At 39.6% G+C, this 18,463-nt stretch overlaps 1 protein-coding gene across 4 annotated transcripts in view; it reads right to left on the bottom strand.

Moving 5' to 3' along the window:
* Positions 1-18,463, bottom strand: part of GADL1 (glutamate decarboxylase like 1) — a 182,258-nt gene that overhangs the window by 111,846 nt on the left and 51,949 nt on the right. For 3 of the 4 annotated variants that reach the window (XM_082348630.1, XM_082348632.1, XM_082348629.1), the window contains exons 7-11: positions 16,605-16,684; positions 16,430-16,484; positions 11,441-11,557; positions 5,690-5,754; positions 5,334-5,415 (exon numbers count right to left, since the gene is read on the bottom strand). In XM_082348630.1, the coding sequence (XP_082204756.1) occupies positions 5,334-5,415; positions 5,690-5,754; positions 11,441-11,557; positions 16,430-16,484; positions 16,605-16,684 (399 nt within the window). The remainder of the gene's footprint in view (positions 1-5,333; positions 5,416-5,689; positions 5,755-11,440; positions 11,558-16,429; positions 16,485-16,604; positions 16,685-18,463) is intronic. The other variant, XM_082348631.1, reaches the window with a different exon arrangement.

Below are 18,463 nucleotides of genomic sequence, written 5' to 3'. Positions count from 1 at the left end.
AGAATTGCATGTCAGTACCTCCAGCTAAAGAAGATCCCTGAGTAGGAGGAGATACAGTACATCACTGGATAAAATGAGAAGGAAAATGGTTATGTGTCTGTAAGTATGGGTGTACAAATGTCTTGCCTGTCAAATCAACAAAGCTAAAAACCCTTGCTATTTTGACGTCAAAAGCTAACACACACACACACACACACACACACACACACTCGCATACTCTGCTAGTGAGAAGGCAAGCAATTTTTTAGAAGGAAAATTAGGAAACAAGTATAAAAAAGCATCATGAAAGATGATCATGGCTCTTCAACTTCTAAGAATTTATTCTAAGGGAAAAATAAAGGATATGCCCAAAGATTTAGCCTCAAAGGTGGCAGCCACATCTATATTAGCCCAAAATCAAAACAATCTAGTTGGTCAGTGGTAAGGAGGTAGCCTAGTTAATTATCAAATATCAAAATGATAGAACACCATGCAGCTACGGAAAATGCATACAATGCATATTGACATAGAGCAATGTTCACAATTTTGTGAAACAGAAAAAGCATGCTAAAATCAAAATATGTTTTTATGTTAGATAAATACATATGTGTACATTTAAATATATAAATATGCCTAAGAAAATATGCATCTTCAGATATTTGTAAAGGGCATCTTTTTTCTTCATCCTTCTCCCTATCTGAATTTTCTGATTCTGGTCTATGATGTAGGTGAATTACTTCTGAAATAAACATATAAAAATGGACATAATAAAAAAAATCCTTAGTATCTACATAATTTTTCTAAGAAAAAAAATGTCCCTTTAATTATCTATAGCTGCTAGGTTAAACAGGAAGTCCTTGTGAGTTAATATTGGATGATGATGATAAATAGAAATAGAGAGGAATTATTTATTCTCAAAAAGTCATCTGATTAGCATTTTTCATGTTCTCATATATCTGTTAGATTTTTTTTTTAACTAAATAGTTCTTCCAGTAAACACTAAAAGTCAAAAAGCCAATACTGAGATTTTTCTCCATCTATGCATCTGATTCTTAGACTGTATTGCCTTTTATTTTAGATCAAAGCATCAAAATTGTCTTTGATCCAAAGCAACCATGTAGACCCAGCATTTACATCTGAAGTCAACCTATTTATAATCACAGATTTTTTTTAAATCCCTGATTTTGTTTTTATCCCTATCATGCAGAGTGTTAGTGATAGTATGACTTGGAGAGCAACAGCTCTTTGTTTTGGAAGCAGTCTTCCTTATGGATACAGGAAATTAAAAGTGTGAACAAACGCCACCAGCTAGTCAAACAGGAAAACAGCATTGTGAATGCTGGGGCTTTGAAGGTACAATTAGGGAATTAGTTTTTCCCTTAACAGAAGTATGTTCACTAAGTAATTTGCTTTCTTTTAACTAGAGTTACCCGCTTCCATTAACTGGAGAAGTAAGCCCAAATAAAAATCACTATTCATCAATTGCCTGCTGGAGGCACACTCAAGCCTTGTGTTAGGACCAAGGCAATAAAGCTCATCAACTATCATTTTAATCATTGTTACCTCAGAGCTCTCAGAAGGAATAATTTGGGGTAGGGGAGAAAGTGGAAACTCCTAGTTATTGCTGATATGAAGGCAGATATTTCTGAGGATTTTAAATTTACTGAATCATTCATTTTTTCAGTGGATTTTTATTTTTTCCTCGTTCAGTGAGTACTTGCTAGGCACGCAGGATACAGTGGTGAATATAATGACATGGTCCCTATCTATATATACAGCTTACATTCTAAGGGAGGGAACATTAATACATGAGAAATCATAATTACAAGTTGTGATGAGCACTTTAGAGGAAGGGAACGGGCTCTGAGAAGGAATAATGGAGAGATGACAGTTACTTGGGTGAGTCAGGAAACTCTTCCTTAAGGAAGTGATACTCAAGCTTTGACACTAAGACAGAGTCACACTCCTCCTAATATGTTTCTCTCTATTTCATTAGCATCACCCTTTCCTGGTCCTCCTACTGTCTCCCTGGCCATTCCAACGCAGCTTTCTCTCTCACTGCTGGTTCCTCCTCTTCTAAACTCAGACTCTGAAGTTTTTCAGGCCTAAGATCTCCATCCTCTTCTCACTACAAAGTTCCTCCCAAGGCAAGCCATTCCACTCTATGACCTCAAGCATCATCTGCACTCAACAATCCCCTAATATATTTTTCCAGCCCAGAACCCTTTTCCTAGCTTTGGATCCATATGTCAACTGCCTACATGACACCTTCACTTGCATACCGCACAGGAGTCTCAAATTTAACATAGCCCATGCTAAATCAAGATATTTCCCTGTGGAATCTTCTCTTCCTTCAGCAATCTCCATCTCCCTACACAGGACCATTCACTCAGTTGCTGTATCACTACTCAGGGAGTCAACCATGATGCCTGCTTCCTCCTCATGTCCCATATATAACTGGGAATTCAGCCCGGTCTAGTTGATAGCTAAAATATATCTTGAATTTTATCACACTTTTTCCATACCCTACCATTATCTTGTCTGGATACTGCAAGTTTTTTCTCATCTTGTACCCATTTTTGCCCCCCTTCAATTCATTGTCTTAAATGAAACTCTTTTCTGATTACTCTTTGCTTTTAAAATTCTTCCATTGTTCTGAACATCGAATCATTAAAATGGTTTCTAAGACCGTGCATGATCCATCCACTGCCTAATCTTTTAGTCTCATCTCATGCTGGTCTTAGCATTACTCTCTGTGCTTCAGCAACGATGAACCTCTTTCAGTTCCTAAAGTTTAAAAAAGGACCCTCCTTTCTTAAAGACTTTGCACATGCTGCTCCTTCCATCTGGAACTTCTCAGGTGTCCCTGCTTTGTAGTCTGAGTAACACACTGTTCTCTGTCTCAGATAAGAGTGCATTTGGCTTCAAGTAACAGATTACCCAGTAGAAGTAGTTTTAGCAATAAAGACACTTACCATACATATCACAAAAAGTCTGGAAGTGGGCACTTCCATACTAAGTGCAATATTTCAAAACTGTTACCCAAGACTATGCTCTGCCATTCTGTGCATGTTCACTTTTTAATTTAGGGTCATTGCCTTATGGCTACAAAGTGGCTGTCAGAGCTCCCTATATCATGGTCTGACACAACAATGTTTCTGCATTCATGGTAGAAAAGGGGGCAGAAAGCTCTCCTCTTGGGTATAGCACCTCTACCAGAAACTAAAAGCTTTGTTTCACATTTCTCCCTCATCATAGTGGCCATATCTGTGTCATATGGTGACTCTTAGCTGCAAGGGGGGGCTCGTTAGATGAGCATCAGGAGAGAGAAGGAAGGAGGTCGGGACAGCTGGTGAATATATAATCAACAGTGTCCAACACGGTCTTCGGAGCACTTACCAAAATAGTAATCAAACAATTCAATATGCACACTTTGTTCACTGTCTGCTCTGTGAGATTATAAGCACTTTGACTATGGGGAATGTGTCTGTTTCTAAGCCCAGCATCAGTACTGCGCCCAGCCTATGTAGGAGTCAGTTGGCAGTGGTAGAATGAATGAAAGTACGAAAGAAAACAACAGAGGCAGAAAATAGCTACAAAAGGGACAGAAAACTGCCGACACAGAACTTAAGCCGATGGTCATATCTCATACCTCATGGTTCAATTCTGCATTCCAGGTAATTTGAAAACAGTCTTTCATCAAAAAAAGGCAACTTTTGAAAGTGCTCCATTCTTTGCATCATGAATGCAATTTTCCTAATCTGTTAATTCCTGCCATGTGAGTAGACATGGGTGCTATAGTTTGCATTGAGATCCAGGAATGAATTCTTCAAAAAAATTATTTTAACCACTGTTATATAGTGTTAGATGATCCAGAAAATTTTAAATTGCCTCAAGGACATGAATGTAAATCAATTCTTAGCTAAATCACTCCAAATATCATTCAACAAGAAAAATTTATAAAAGCTAGAAAGTTATTTAAAAGAATAGTCATAAAATTTGGGGTCTAAATTTTCCACTCCTGAGAGCATCACACTAACAGATAAGGATGTCATTCAGATTATCTGATTAGGGAGAAAGCAGATGTAAAATGCCTGGCACATAAAGGATGCTTGGCATGTTTTTGTTCTTATATCTAGACCACAGGAAAACCAGGGTTTACTCCTAACTCTTTCATGTCCTATATATGTAACTGTGGGCAAGCTGAATATGTTCTTTGGTTCATAAATGATACAGTAATCTTTAACCACCTTTCAGTTATAACATGAAGTCACTCTACTATTGAAAAACTTAAATGAATAAAAGTTAAGTGGCATTGAATGCAGTCCATAGTAGCCAACCTAATAAAACATGAAGGAATAGATTCATATTCCCAAGAGTCTCTCTATCTACAGATGCAGAATCTGTTCATAGTTTCTGACGGACATCCTGTTTGGTCATCTCAAAACACAAAGGGCACCAACATGCAAATATCACAAAATTTTTTTAAAGAAAGTTGTAACCATCCACACATACGAGACTAGATTTCAGGTTTTAAATATGGTTGTCATTTGAAATAAAATTCCTTAAAAAGAGAAAATGACTTTAGCATTGGCAAAGGGAGTCCCCTAAGAAAAAAATGTAAACAGATGGCTGAGAAAGATCACCCACATGCTGCACACAGATCTTGAGGAGGCATTTCTAAGAATGAAGTGGCACTTCCCAGCCTGGGCCACGTCCCACAAGGATCCTTATTTAACCCAGAGAAAGCATAGAGTTTCTACCTCTAACCAAGAGGAACTTCAGCCTGCTTGCCTCACAGCAATCCAGACTAGTTTCCAGCTCTCCCCAGTGCTCCAACAGAAGCTAAGTACCGACCACGTGAGACAGGCAATCCCCTAATAAATCAGGGTTTGATGATCAGCCCTGAACCAACATCTTCCCATATAAAGGGGCTGTTAAGCCCCAGCTAAGCATATTAAGCATTCAATTTAATGTATGACACACATCTGCTCTCCTTTCTCAGGGAGAAGTTTCAAGATAATTTAAACCCCAGACTTAAGGGGAAAAAATATCTTGGCAATGTTTAAAACTGAGTTTAAAAATATAATCCAAATGAGGGCGAGAGAGACCATTTTGCTGTAAGTAATGAGATTATATAATACCTAAATCAAATACACAACATTACCTGAGCAGAAGCACTTGTTTCTTTTATCTGGGTCTATTCAACTTTCCTTTTGATTCCATCAACATTTACCAAAGACCGTCATCTACCTCTGGCCCAAGGTATAAAATACAAGCAAAAATGGGTCCTCTGCAAATATGGTAATCTACCCCCATCCATGCCTGATGAAGGCCATAAGAGGAAAACTCACAGATTTGTCTTTTACAAGGAAAGCACAGCACTGAATCCCAGCCATCAGCATCTTGTGTGGATTCCATGCCACAGAATCAGCCCTGTTACGTTAAACAAAGACAAAAACAGGGTAGGGAGGGGGAGACTCAATTAGTTTCTACTGGTGGGAAGAATGCTGGTACATTCAGTATTCACGTCCAAGTTAGTGCTCCAAAGGATTCCTTGTGTGAGCGGTTTAAGGAGTTTGGGATTTTTTTAAACCAAAACAATTTCTTAGTTTTTTGCCTGTTTTCAAAAGGTCACTTAATTGGGCAAAGGCCAAAGAGAGTCCCTTGCCTAAATAAAAGGCCCTGTGACTGGGGAAACTACATTTACCTGTGGATGCCGTGCAGAAGCTTGCGGTGCTTCCTTGACATCAAGGCTGAGCCACCCCAGGAAGCCTGTTGAGATATTTATATAACCAAAATGATGTTATTTCTATGGTACTTGTTTACCAGCCAGTTGTCATTTGATGCTTTAAGTCGATGTTAACCAATGTGGACTCTAGGAAATTTTGATCACTGGCTCTACTCAGGTGATCAGAACCTCAAAACAATTGATGGTCCCCCACTGATGCTTAGGAGTTAAATTCCCACACTATAAAGAAATTGGTATAGTATTCATTGAGTTTCCTGTGGACAAACAGAAGTGTAAAAGACACAGTTCATATCCTCTCAAATCTTAGAATTTAAAATAGACAATAGCCCTTCAGTGTTGACATTCTACCATACACGATGTACAAGTGCTGATCATGAGACATGGGTTCAGGAAAGGAAATCCCATAGTCAATAAGTCTGGAGGAGAGGGAGGAAGAATCAATGTGAGAAATAAGAAAGTCAGTTTGGTACTTGAAATCGAGCGGACTTCTTGTGAGGGAATATGAGGGGACCAGCGTGGGAGATGTTGAAAGCTCTCCACGCTTATTTAAACTGCACAACGTTGCACTGAGAACAGAGTTATCACCATGTCAATTTTTTAATAGAAAAACTAAGGTTTGGAGGTTATAAATTTTCCAAGGTCTCATAGGTAATAAAAATCAGGTCTGAGAGACAAAAGCCCATTCTTTACACTAACATCATATCTTAGGGAAGGTGACCAACTGGCCCGATGGTAGAACTCAGCATGGAGAATTGAGGTAGGAGGGGGGTTGCCTAGCAGAATTTTAAAAGGCAACCCCAATGAACATGCACCCCAATGTTCATTGCAGCACTATTTACAATAGCCAAGACATGGAAGAAACCTAAATACCCATTGACAGATGAATGGATAAAGAAGATGTGGTTCATATATATTGGGTTGGCCAAAAAGTTCGAACTTTTTGGCCAACACAATACAATGGAATATTAGCCATAAAAAAGAATGAAATAATGCCATTTGCAGCAACATGGATGGACCTAGAGATGATCATACTAAGTGAAGTAAGTCAGACAGAGAAGGACAAATATCATATGATACCACTTAATATGTGGAATCCAAAAAAAAAATGATACAAATGAACTTACATATCAAAACAGAAATAGACTCACAGACATAGAAGACAAACTAATGGTTACCAAAGGGGAAAGGAGGGGAAGGATAAATTAGGATGTTGAGATTAGCAGATACACACTACTATATATAAAACAGGTAAGCGACAAGGACCTACTGTATAGCACAGGAAACTATACTCAATATTTTGTAATAACTTATAATGGAAAAGAATCTGAAAAGAATATATATATAATTTGTATGTATAACTGAATCACTTTGCTGTACACCTGAAACTAACACAACATTGTAAATCAACTACATTGCAATTTAAAAAAAGATCTTTCCAAAAACTTTATGTCCCAAACTTTGACCTTGAGCATTCTAATATGACTATAGTGAGTATAATAATTTAATTCAAGAAATATTTATTACATATCTAAATAGACTGACACTGATATAAGTGCTAGAAACACAACAGTAAATAAAACACTGAAATAATAACTCCAAAAAAAAGGTAAGGAAGAGCCCAATATCATGCAGAAAGAAATGGCAAGATTGTGTGCACCATGGATGTGAAGGAGGAAGTAAGTGAGAGGTCTCCACGATCCTCAGAGTATTAAAAAGCTGAGCCCAATGGTGGACAATAAAGAGTGGCCTTAAGAACAGCTCTCCACTTCAGGGCTGGGCCCAGGGGCAAGTGAGCGAGTCACCCAGGGTGCACCCTTAAGCTCACTCCCAGAGTTGGGCTCTTGCATGGCCTTGGGAGTGAATGCCTCCTTAAATTTTCAAATACCAAACTGACTTTCTTATTTCTCGCATTGATTCTTCCTCCCTCCCCTCCAGACTTACTGACAATGGGATTTCCTTTCCTCTCCTTATTCTCAGCTCTCCTCTCCTTTGCTCATAATACTTACCTGTCCAATGAACCCTAGGAACCTCACTTGCCTCACCTTAGTTCCAGCCCTGTTTCCTGGGACTAGACTCTCCAGTGATCCCATAGGGTTCCCAAAGGTTTGTGGGCCGAAGGTGGTGTGCAGGCGAGTTCCAAAGATGCCCAGATAAAGGACTGATGATCAGGACTGTCAGTCAAGTGCCCTTGCTGCTGCCCTCTCTGTCCCACCGGAGTTCATGATGGACCATGTGTGACCAAAGCTGAGCTATGGAGGCAGCTGCCCTCAGCCTCTGGGAAAACGTGATCTGAACCTGCTAACTGAGGCTCCCCAGACCTGGGGTTTGAGAACTTGACCCTCAGGAACATGAAGATGACTTACATATTAGGTTCTTTTATTTCTCTTACATCCCTAAACTCTAAGTTGCCTGCTTTTCTCAATCTTTTTAACCCCCAACTGCATTGAGAACCTACCAGTGGCAACTAGGGGAAGGATTAATCAGTAAAGCTCAGCCACGCCCACTCACTCTCACCCTTTCCACCTGCCCACTCACACACCTGCCCTCCCTGGTGCCTCCTGCACTGGCCTCTGCCTCTTCTTCCTCCTCAAAAAGCAGACAAATATTCTGCCAATCTTAGTGAGCTGGACTGAAGTTTTAAAATCACATGAACTCTTTCAAGGCATTAGTTCACTGGTTTACAGGGTGGTAGGCAGCGTTAGAAGCAGCTCGTTCATAAATGTATTCCTCAAAAGAGCTGAAAGGGGAAAAACGACGCACCTGATGCCAGTGCCCTACTTGTACTGGCTTCACTCCACAACCCCCTCACTCCAGAGCTCGCAACAACATCGAACCAACGGATGTCATTATTGAGCTATGAGCCAGACACCATGAGTACCATTTTACTACGTTTTTCTCTTCAAGTAATTAATTAATAATTTAATTGTACAGCCAATCTTGAAAGGGAAGTGGAAGCAGGGTGGAATGTAGAGATGGCAGCCCCTAAAGCCCATGATTTTAAATACAGTGTTTGTCACCTCCCCCGGGACTTGGGATGGAGTGTGGGTGAGACACCGTAGGAAGTGTTGCTGGGAGGGTGAGGTTTTGCAGTGGCCGCAGCCTCTGCTTCAGAGAAGAGCTGGACCAGCCCTGAAATGCTGGTCTCAGGCAGAGGCTGGGATAACATTGACTCTCGCAGATACAGAATAGTCCTGGAGGCAAAATATTCTAACACAACTGAAGTTTTTCTTATTCTGTTGTTTAAAAATACATTGTAATTAACCAAATTGCAGGCACTATCAGATGTAAGAGTACCATTTTTTTGTGGATTGCTAAGAAAAAGAAAAGTGACATCAACATACCAATTAGGTATATTAAAAATGTAAACAAAATATGTGTATCTTAGAAATAATAAGATATGGTATATATGCCAGGCAACCTGGTTTTATGGAAAACGCAGAAGACCAAGCAATTCTAATTACATTTTTAAAAAGAAAGCAAGTAAATGCCAGTTTTTAATATTTTAAAGGATCTTTAAAATACCCTTTAGAAAATTTCAGGACTTCCCTGGTGGCGCAGTGGTTAAGAATCCGCCTGCCAATGTAGGGGAGAAGGGTTCGAGCCCTGGTCCAGGAAGATCCCACATGCCGCAGAGCAACTAAGCCCATGTGCCACAACTACTGAGCCTGCACTCTAGACCCCCCGTGCCACAACTACTGAGGCTGCGTGCCACAACTACTGAAGCTCATGCGCCTAGAGCCCGTGCTCTGTGACAAGAGAAGCCACCGCAATGAGAAGCCCACGCACCACAAGGAAGAGTAGCCCCTGCCCACCGCAACTAGAGAAAGCCGGTGTGCAGCAATGAAGACCCAATGCAGCCAAAAAAAAAAAAAAAAATTCAAACAAGCCAAAGTAATCACTGTAATTTTACTAACTTTTTATCTGTAAAATTAATAAACTACCCTTGGTATATGAAGTTTCTTCAAGGGAAGTTATATGCTCCTGCATAAAATTTTATCAACAGAATGATGTCTGCAATATTAGAGGATGAGTGAGTACTGTCTCAATGTTAGAGCTAATTTCTTTAATAAGTCATATAAACAGTTGTCAGATTTAATCTAATACTACAGACATTCAACTTGAAGCTTATTATATGCAAATAGAACAATTTGCGTGGCTTAAATATTCCCTTATAAAAGTGTTTTCTTCAAAAATTCAACCTTTGATTTTTAGAAAATCTAGAGAGGTTTTCATTCACATCTTATAAATCACAATTCTTTCTAAGCCCCGTAAATCTCTTAATATCATTCCCAATTTGGAAACTGCTGTAGTTACTCTGTTTTACATAAACCATATAATCCATATTTGATGTTTCTTTTATGAGAGTAGAATTTTTAAGTATAACTGCTCAGATATTTGATTTTGCCCCTATTTCCACAGTCACAAAAGTACTCACTTCATATTATCTTTCAGGACATACTGTATTATTATGCTTCTAAGTCTATAAAAATCAATAAGATATAAGTTGAAATGTGAACAGATACAGATACTATAATCCCATTTAAAGAAGTCACAAATAATCTACCTGATGTATTGCCATTGGCTTACTAATCAAGCCTATCACTCTAGTGAGCTTTATATTACTACTTCTGCTTTTACCAAATATTAGCATACTTTTACTGAAAGCTTTGAGTTGCTGAAAAATTCTTTCAATATTATATCATAGAAACTTTACCTTGAAAGCATAAAATCATACAAACTATAAAATTATGTGCAGGCATATCCCCCAAATAAATGCTCAGTTACCTAATGTTCAGTGAGTCAAAAATATTGTCCTTTCTTTTTCTGATAAGGAGGACACGAACCACTCACTTACTGGAGGAAAGTTCCTCTCAACTGCAGGTTCAACAGTTCTTTCTACTGGCTTGAATCAAACTAATTAACTGCTGTTTTCACACACACACAAAGAAAACCAAAACGCTCAACAAGCATTCATAACCGGCTGAATTCAACTTTTTAACCCTAAATAAGTAGAATTTTAAGAGTTACTGTTAATTTAGGACAACAATTATTATGAACAACCCCAGGACCTACAAAACTAATTAGAAAAAAAAAAAAAGGCCAACCCTTTAAGTTAGAAAATTAGCCCTTTAAGTTAGAAAATTGTGAAGAATATGTTATCCCAATCCCTCTCCAATAGTTATCTATGATAGATCCAGATAAAACCTGTTTTAATTATGGCATGCAATGAAGTCATGCAGCCTTTTGCATTTTCCAGCTGATCAGAAGCACAGAATGTTAGAGCTAGAAGATCCTTTATTGACCACGTCAGTCATTTCCCTCTTTACAAATGAAACCAAAACCCAAACAGCTGGGGTCACAATGAAGAGGAGGCAGATTCGAATCCAAAACCAGCCTCTTGACTGCACAGTAGGAAATGTGTCCCCCACACCGTGTTGCCTCAGTGACAGTAGATCCAAGGGACCAAAGAAATGATTCAGGACAGAAGAGGAAATCTGGAAAACTAAGACAAAATGCGCATCAATGCGGGATCTTCTTCTTTATTACCTAACAGGAAACAACACATTTATTTCCCCTAATTAGAAATATACATTTAAATACAACTAGCTGGGGACCTCACATTTAGTTACTGAGAATACGAAAAACTTCCCACCAAAGCTGCAAAAAGGCTAGAAAGTTTAACAGATATGCACACCCAGATGAACTTACATCCACGTGGAGCCAGAGGCCATGCCTCTCGCAGATGTCCGCTATCTCATCCAGAGGATCGAAGGCCCCCAATACCGTGGTACCAGATGTGGCACAGACAAGGAATGGAGCTGCGCCCTGTGAGAAGGACCCACATGTGAGAATTATAAGAATCATCATCGTCACCATTAAATCTGTGCTACAGTAGGTTGGTAAACACAAGGGTTATACACCCAGACATTTATCTGGTTTCTTTGGAGATAAACATTCATTGAGTGAGTGTTGTTTACACTTCTCCATCACATGGCCTCTAGTCACTATAAATAGGTTAAAGAAACAGAAAATGCCATGGCAATAGTATCCTTTGTCCCAACTCCACATGCATCCTTATTCTCTTTACTCTCATTTTCTTTATTAGTCTTTTCTGTTCTCTAGCTTTTCCGGATAGAAGTGAATAAACTCAACCTCCACAGCAAACTGGCATCCTGTGTGACTCCTAACTCCTTCCCAGGGAGACTCATCGGGGCCTCCCTAGCACCTCCAAAATAAGAAGGAACAGGACTAGAAGACAAACAGCCAGCTGCAGGGGCAGGCCATGCAGGCCTGTCTGCTTGTCACCTGGTGAAGTAAGTGCAGCTACAAGGCAAGGGATGTAATCAGGTACGAATTTGGCGTCAGAGGGGATACGGTAACCTCATTGGGATACACTCCCCCAAACGGGTGCTGCCACAGAGAAAGTCATTAGAATGTGCTGGAAAAGAGAACCTGCGTCTTTCTGCCATAATTTTCCCTCCTCATCCAGTCCATGGCTGCATCTTGCGGAGAGAGCAGGTACCCATGAGAAATGGGAGGAAAGGGAGAATGTGGGAACAAGTGCAGAGATGAATGGTAATTCCAGTCGAGCGAGCCAGGCACCTGGTCTCATGAGGGATTTTATGGCAGCCATGTAGAAGAGCGTACACGAGGTTGTTTCCAGATAGATCCATCCTCCCAACGTGTTGGCAGAGGTGTGTTGCTCTCTTTGGAAGTGCCATGAGGGGAAAATTTGCAGACAAAGGTGGGGGTCAGGAGAGCAAGTAGAATCCTGATTCTAGAGCACAAGAAGTCAGTGACAAGAATACTTACTTGCAGAGAAAGAGTCAAAGTCATTTTAGGATGGAGTCATTTTTCCCTCAGTTTTATCGTGAAATACACTTGTTCTTGTAACATATTTTTATGTCCCATTTAATGTCAGGGGTGTTCGGCTTGAACCAGATTCATTCCAATTTAGCTGATCTTTGACAGAAAGAAGTTATTTCTCGATGGAAAGCAGGGCAGAGCAAGGACGCTTGGTCCACATCTCTAGGCTGAGATGCATAGGAATCAAAGTGATGGTACACAATGGATCCATCTGCCATGTGGGGAGACGGCTGTGACACATGGAATACAGTCCACCAAGCCTCCTAGAGCAGGGCCAGTAGGTGACAGAGCCCCTGGGACCATAGGCTTTGGGACTTCTTTCCTGTAATCAACTACCAACAGATGATGTCTTTATCATGCCCATGACCTAAATGAAATGTGACCAGATTTACATCAATCAGGAAAAGCAATAGAAAAAGTAATTTACTAAAACCACTGAAGGTGTCTTTAATGGTTGGGCTTTCCTTATAAAGTCTATGACATCCTGACAATTGTGAGGAAAATATCTATGCTAGCTATTACAGACCATTAATGAGTTTTCCTCACCTTTTTAATCTAGCTATAAATATAAGTCCCAGAAATTCAACTTTCATAATCTGGATTTAACCTTCCAGGTTTTTTTTTCCCTTTCTCATATCTCACACTATTAATGAGAAAAGTCAGTGGAAACAGTATTGATTGTGTATTGCCAATGAGTTGTATTCTCTAAGAAAGTTTGTCATTTCAAATACTCATACACAAAAATACTTCCAATTATTCAGTGTTTACACTAGTTTTATCTTTTTATAAGCACTTTAGAACTTCTAATGCTTCTGTGGTTTTTACCATCTTTGTAATGGCATCAAGGTAAAGGTCACTGCTCAACAGATTTTTAATGGATCGTGGTTGGCCAGGGAATTGAATCCCAGCAGCAAAAAAAAAAAAGTTGATAGCTATTTCCTACATCTGTAACAATATGAGTTAAAAGCTTGAAACAAACAAACAACAACAAAAAGTAGGTCTGAAGCTACTGAGAAAAAGAAACTAGTCATCAGGTATTAAAATCTCAGAATGGATGCAAGATTTGTCCTCAGTGAATCCAAGCCCAAGTTTTAACTGACTTGAGAGAAAACTGAGGAGGCATGCCAACTCTAACCCTGTTGCCCTACTTTCAAATGTGCCTAAAGCAATTTTTACTTTTTAAAAACTTCCCTTTCAAGTTCTCAACTTCAGGATATGTCACTTTCATGGACTTTCATTGTCAAAACAAACAGAAATTTGAACAATGAAAATAATAATGACTGCTGTGGAGTAAAATCCATCCAATATGTTAGAAGATGAGTTCTTCATGACACTTTAAAAAGAAAAAAAGGTTTGGCTATCCTTCAGGATGCTTGGTAACTCACTCACTATTCTGAAAATTGGTAAATAAGGGAAAAGAATAAAATATTGATTCTGTCTTGCTTGTCCAAACTGTTTCCTTAGGGAAACCAAATATGGATGAAGAAACAAAAATGTTTAGAGTAGGAGGCCTGCCACTAAATGAAGAAGGAATGAGAGAATGAATTAGAACATCACTAATGAAATAACGGATCTAGACAATGATGACAAATGGCAGCAAAATCCATGAGGTGAGAGGCTGATGCAGAGTTCTGTGATAGATGGACCGATAACAAAAGGAGGCCCAAGACGTCTCCTGATTGAAGGGCAAAATGCCACCCATGAAGTCTTCCTGGTAAAAATTCCAACCTGAACCCAACCTGAATCTCCCCAAGTCTCAGTATCTAACAGCCAAATTACAGGAAATATAGAAAACAGATGGGGAGGTACAGGGGAGGGGAGCGCTTAGAGTCTCAAATTCTTGATGGAATCAACAAAATCCATAATGTGAAAACTCTACAGGACAAAGGACTTGGTTTCTCCAACAGATCATTTGCAGGGGAAAAAAGGAGGGGAGACTGTAGGTTAGAAAAGATTTATGTGATAAATCAACCAAATGCCACACATGGACTTTGTATGACTCCTTATTCAGACCACCAGCTATTTTTTTAAAAAGGCAATGGGAGAAAATTTAATCAGAGTGAATACTGGATAATATTAAGAATTTATTCTTTCTTATAATTGCATTATGGGGTTTTTTTTAAAGAGAGAGTACATATCTTTTACAGATATACTTAACTATTTATAGATCAAATGATATAATGTGTAGGATACACTTCAAACTGATCTAGAGGTACTGGGAGGGGAGGCGAGCATAAGCTAATGATTGTGAAAGTTGCATCACTGGTATGTGGAATCTCATTATATTAGTTTTACATATATTTACAATTTTCCATAATGAAAAGTTTAAAATAGAAAGAAAGAAAGAAAGAAAGAAAGGGAAAGAAAGAAAGAAAGAAACAAAGAAACAAAGAAAGAAAGAAAGAAAGAAAGAGGAGGGAGGGAGGGAGGAAGGAAGGAAGGAAGGAAAGAGAAAGAGAGGAAGGGAAGGAAGGAAGGAGGAAGGGAGGAAGGAAAAAAGGAATCATATGAACCATACAAAAAGCAGAGTCAATATTCCCCACCAACAAGCATTAATAACATAAAGTTCTTTTTGATAGGAACTTCTGTAGAAAAAGATAAAACTAGATTTTAAAAAATAGATAAAAGTAGAAGGTGATATCTGTAGTTCACAGCAGAATAAACAGGTTGCAATATAGAATTTTACCCAAGAGATAAAGAAATCTGATAACCTGTACCACCAGACAACTATCAAATCCACTTGTCAATGGAATGTTTTAAAAAATGTAGTGCTAAGGACACACACCAGAAGCCAATACATCTGCAATAAAGGCAGAACTTTCAAGTACAGAATTTCACACCAAATACAGTGATCTAGCATGCTCCACATAAGTTGAATTTCATGAAAAATTTAAAAAAATATGAAGAGTGAAAGAAAAGAAATATAATATTAAATCTTAAAAAATGAAAATAAAAGAACCCATCTTTCCTAAAGTGTGAAGCCCTGTGAGGAGAGATAAACTTATATCCCAGCTCAAAAGCTGGGCTTTTAATTTTTCAGCAGTCACACCCGACGTTGTTGCCGTCTATTGGAAGGTGGTGGGAGAACAGCCTGAAGCTGCACTGGCGTGGGGGCTGCGGGAAGACGGGAGGGAAGCAGTGAAGGGGCTGCACCTAATCCAGTAGGCTTTTGGTCCAAGAAGCAAGACGGCTGCACCAAGACAACGCCACACCCGAAAAGCAGACACCAGGCTGAGCTGGAGTACAGCAGGTGACCAGGGCCATTCCTTGCCTACCCCAGCGATGGATATGCCAGCTTTAATACATCCTGGCAGCTAAGGAAGAGAGGATAGTCTGCCAGAGCTGAAATACTAGACCCACACCCAACAGGGGGTGATGGTCATGGATGGGCTTTGGGCGGAAGCAACCCAGGAGGACAGTTTGATCAAGAAATCAGAAATCATCCTGAATGCAGCCCAGAGACAACTGGTTTAGCCTGTAGCATCCTCAGAGTCGAGAGCTACGTAGGAGTGTGGATGCTGGGACCCTGCTAGAGAGGCTGGGCTCATCTTTTGAGGCTAATTCTAGGCAAGAATCCGGAATCCAGTGATGTCAGTGTTTTAATAAGCTCCAGCCACCTGGGAATGAGAACATCTGAGAAACTCCTCAGAACGTGTAGAGCAAGCACCCAGAAATAGCACATCTGTAAATGAGCTTCCTCCTTTAATTCTAAGGGGCCCTCTTCTCTCTCCCACACATACAGACCTGGGCCTGGCTGCGGGCCCTGCATGCTCCCCCTAATGCCCAGACACACACACGTTTTCTCTCCCTCCCTCTCCTTCCCCCGCTCACCTCTTTCTTGGCTTGCCACACTTGCCTCTCCAGCTCCTCAGGTATCATCTTACCTCTAAGAGACACAGGTTTGAGACATTGTTATGTTCAGCAGTGAACAGACCTTGGTACTGCTTTTTAAATAGTATCAGTTTCCCCCTCCACCCACCAGGCTTCCGGATCCTGTCCCCATTACCTTCCATCTGTTTCCACAAAGCAAGCATTCTCAGTGCCAATCCCAAGAAAGGAGGCCGCCTTCTTCATAGAGTAATGACACTACATTCAAAAAGGCAAGGGGGAGACAGAGACACAAATACGTAACATGAAAAGAGTACTGTTTATTATCTAAATGGGTGTACATCATACGGCTAAGCCCAACCTTTGGAATAGTATTGCCGTAAAAAAAAAGAAAGTCATTTAACTGAGCTCTTTAGTATAGTGGTTGAAAACACTGATTTTGGTTGGGGTCAGAGAAACCAGGATGTAATTCCAAGTTTTCCCAGTTACAGCTATAGACCCTTGAGCAAAGAACACATACTCTCCCAGCCTCCATCTGCTCATCTATAAAGCGGGCACGTGGATGCCTCCTCCATCTGCTTGTCATGGAGTTAAATGGGTTAACGTCTGTAAAGAGCTAGCACAGAGCCTGGCATATGGAAAAGACTTGGTCGCCGGAGGCTGTTGTTTTACGTAACATTGAGAAAAGTTTCTCTTGATGCTACTAATAAAACTCAGTATTAATGGAAACAGAATCTAGTCCACTGCTGATTCAAAAACCCTCTAAGGAGTGAGCAAGACTGTCTCAAAAATTGTAGTCACAGACCACAGAAGAATCTATTTTCAAGAGCAAACAGTGGGTTATAAATGCTGATCAGACACTTGACCAATCTTGTTTAATATTGAATATAAGACTGAAATTAGACACACGGGAATGTGGCTAAATCATAACAACAGAAGTAATAATAATTTATAGACACACTACTGATGCAGCCCTGGCATGAATGAGGCTAAGAGCTGGCTTTGGAATTAGGTCTTGTCTATCTTTTATTGGCAAATAGTGGTATATACTTTGGATTGTTGGGCCTTTTTGCCCTACGTAAATCCTATAAAATAATTAGCATTCAAACACTGGAGATGTCGCTCTTCATACATTATTGTGGACAGGTGGTCAATTAATTCTTTTTCATGCCAGAAAAAGTGAAGGTGCTAAAGGACATTATTGTACCAAAACACCTTAGCAATTTAATTTGTAGGTATGAATACATTAAAAGAGTCGTCAAGCCTTCACACTTAACTTGATGTATTTCCCTCAAATGTGGTAAATTTTTTCCTCTTTTGTCAAGACAGTTTTATGGGGAGCTCTTTTTTAACTCTGTAAAAATAAATGCAGAAGTAACACCATCAGGAAAAATGAAACCATCCTAAATAATTAATTTCCAAATATCAAATAGGACACATTCAAAATGCCTGTAGGATGCATTCATTTCGGGTTGTTACAAGAACATGTGCAGAGTGAAGAGTAATAATGTACATGAAAATATAGTTAATTCCCTACTTGCTACATCAGCCCACCATAGCTAAGGTGACACAGCTAAGGTGAATTATTTCTTACCAGAGATTGGGGCTCTGGCACCAAACAGCTATTGATTTCATAATGATAAATAGTAGCCTACCCCCACTGACATCTGCCAATAAGGAAAATCACATTGCTTTGCCCTGAGAAATAGCAAAATACCCCCAACCAATGGATCTGCTGAATAAAAAACCTGTCATCAGAATAAGAACAGCTTCGGTGGAGCTATTTTTGGGTATCTCAGGGCAAAGTAGAGTCCAATGTCAATCTCAGATGGATAGAGAGAGATTTTTACAAGTCTGAAAAACTGAAGTCTAAACATCTGAAAGCATCAGAGGAGGAAAAGAGCCCTGGAAGGGGAAAAAAAAGAAAGAGCAATGCTTCAGACATACTGAGTAGTTTCAAGAGAAGGAAAAACCTAGAAGGCCGGAGTTCAGAAGTAACAGCTGCATTTAGAAACAAGAAGTGCCTACTCCCTTCAC

Source organism: Balaenoptera borealis, assembly GCF_965194805.1.
Source record: "Balaenoptera borealis genome assembly, chromosome: 12".
Lineage (NCBI taxonomy): Eukaryota > Metazoa > Chordata > Mammalia > Artiodactyla > Balaenopteridae > Balaenoptera > Balaenoptera borealis.
This window is presented reverse-complemented; position numbering and strand designations above follow the sequence as displayed.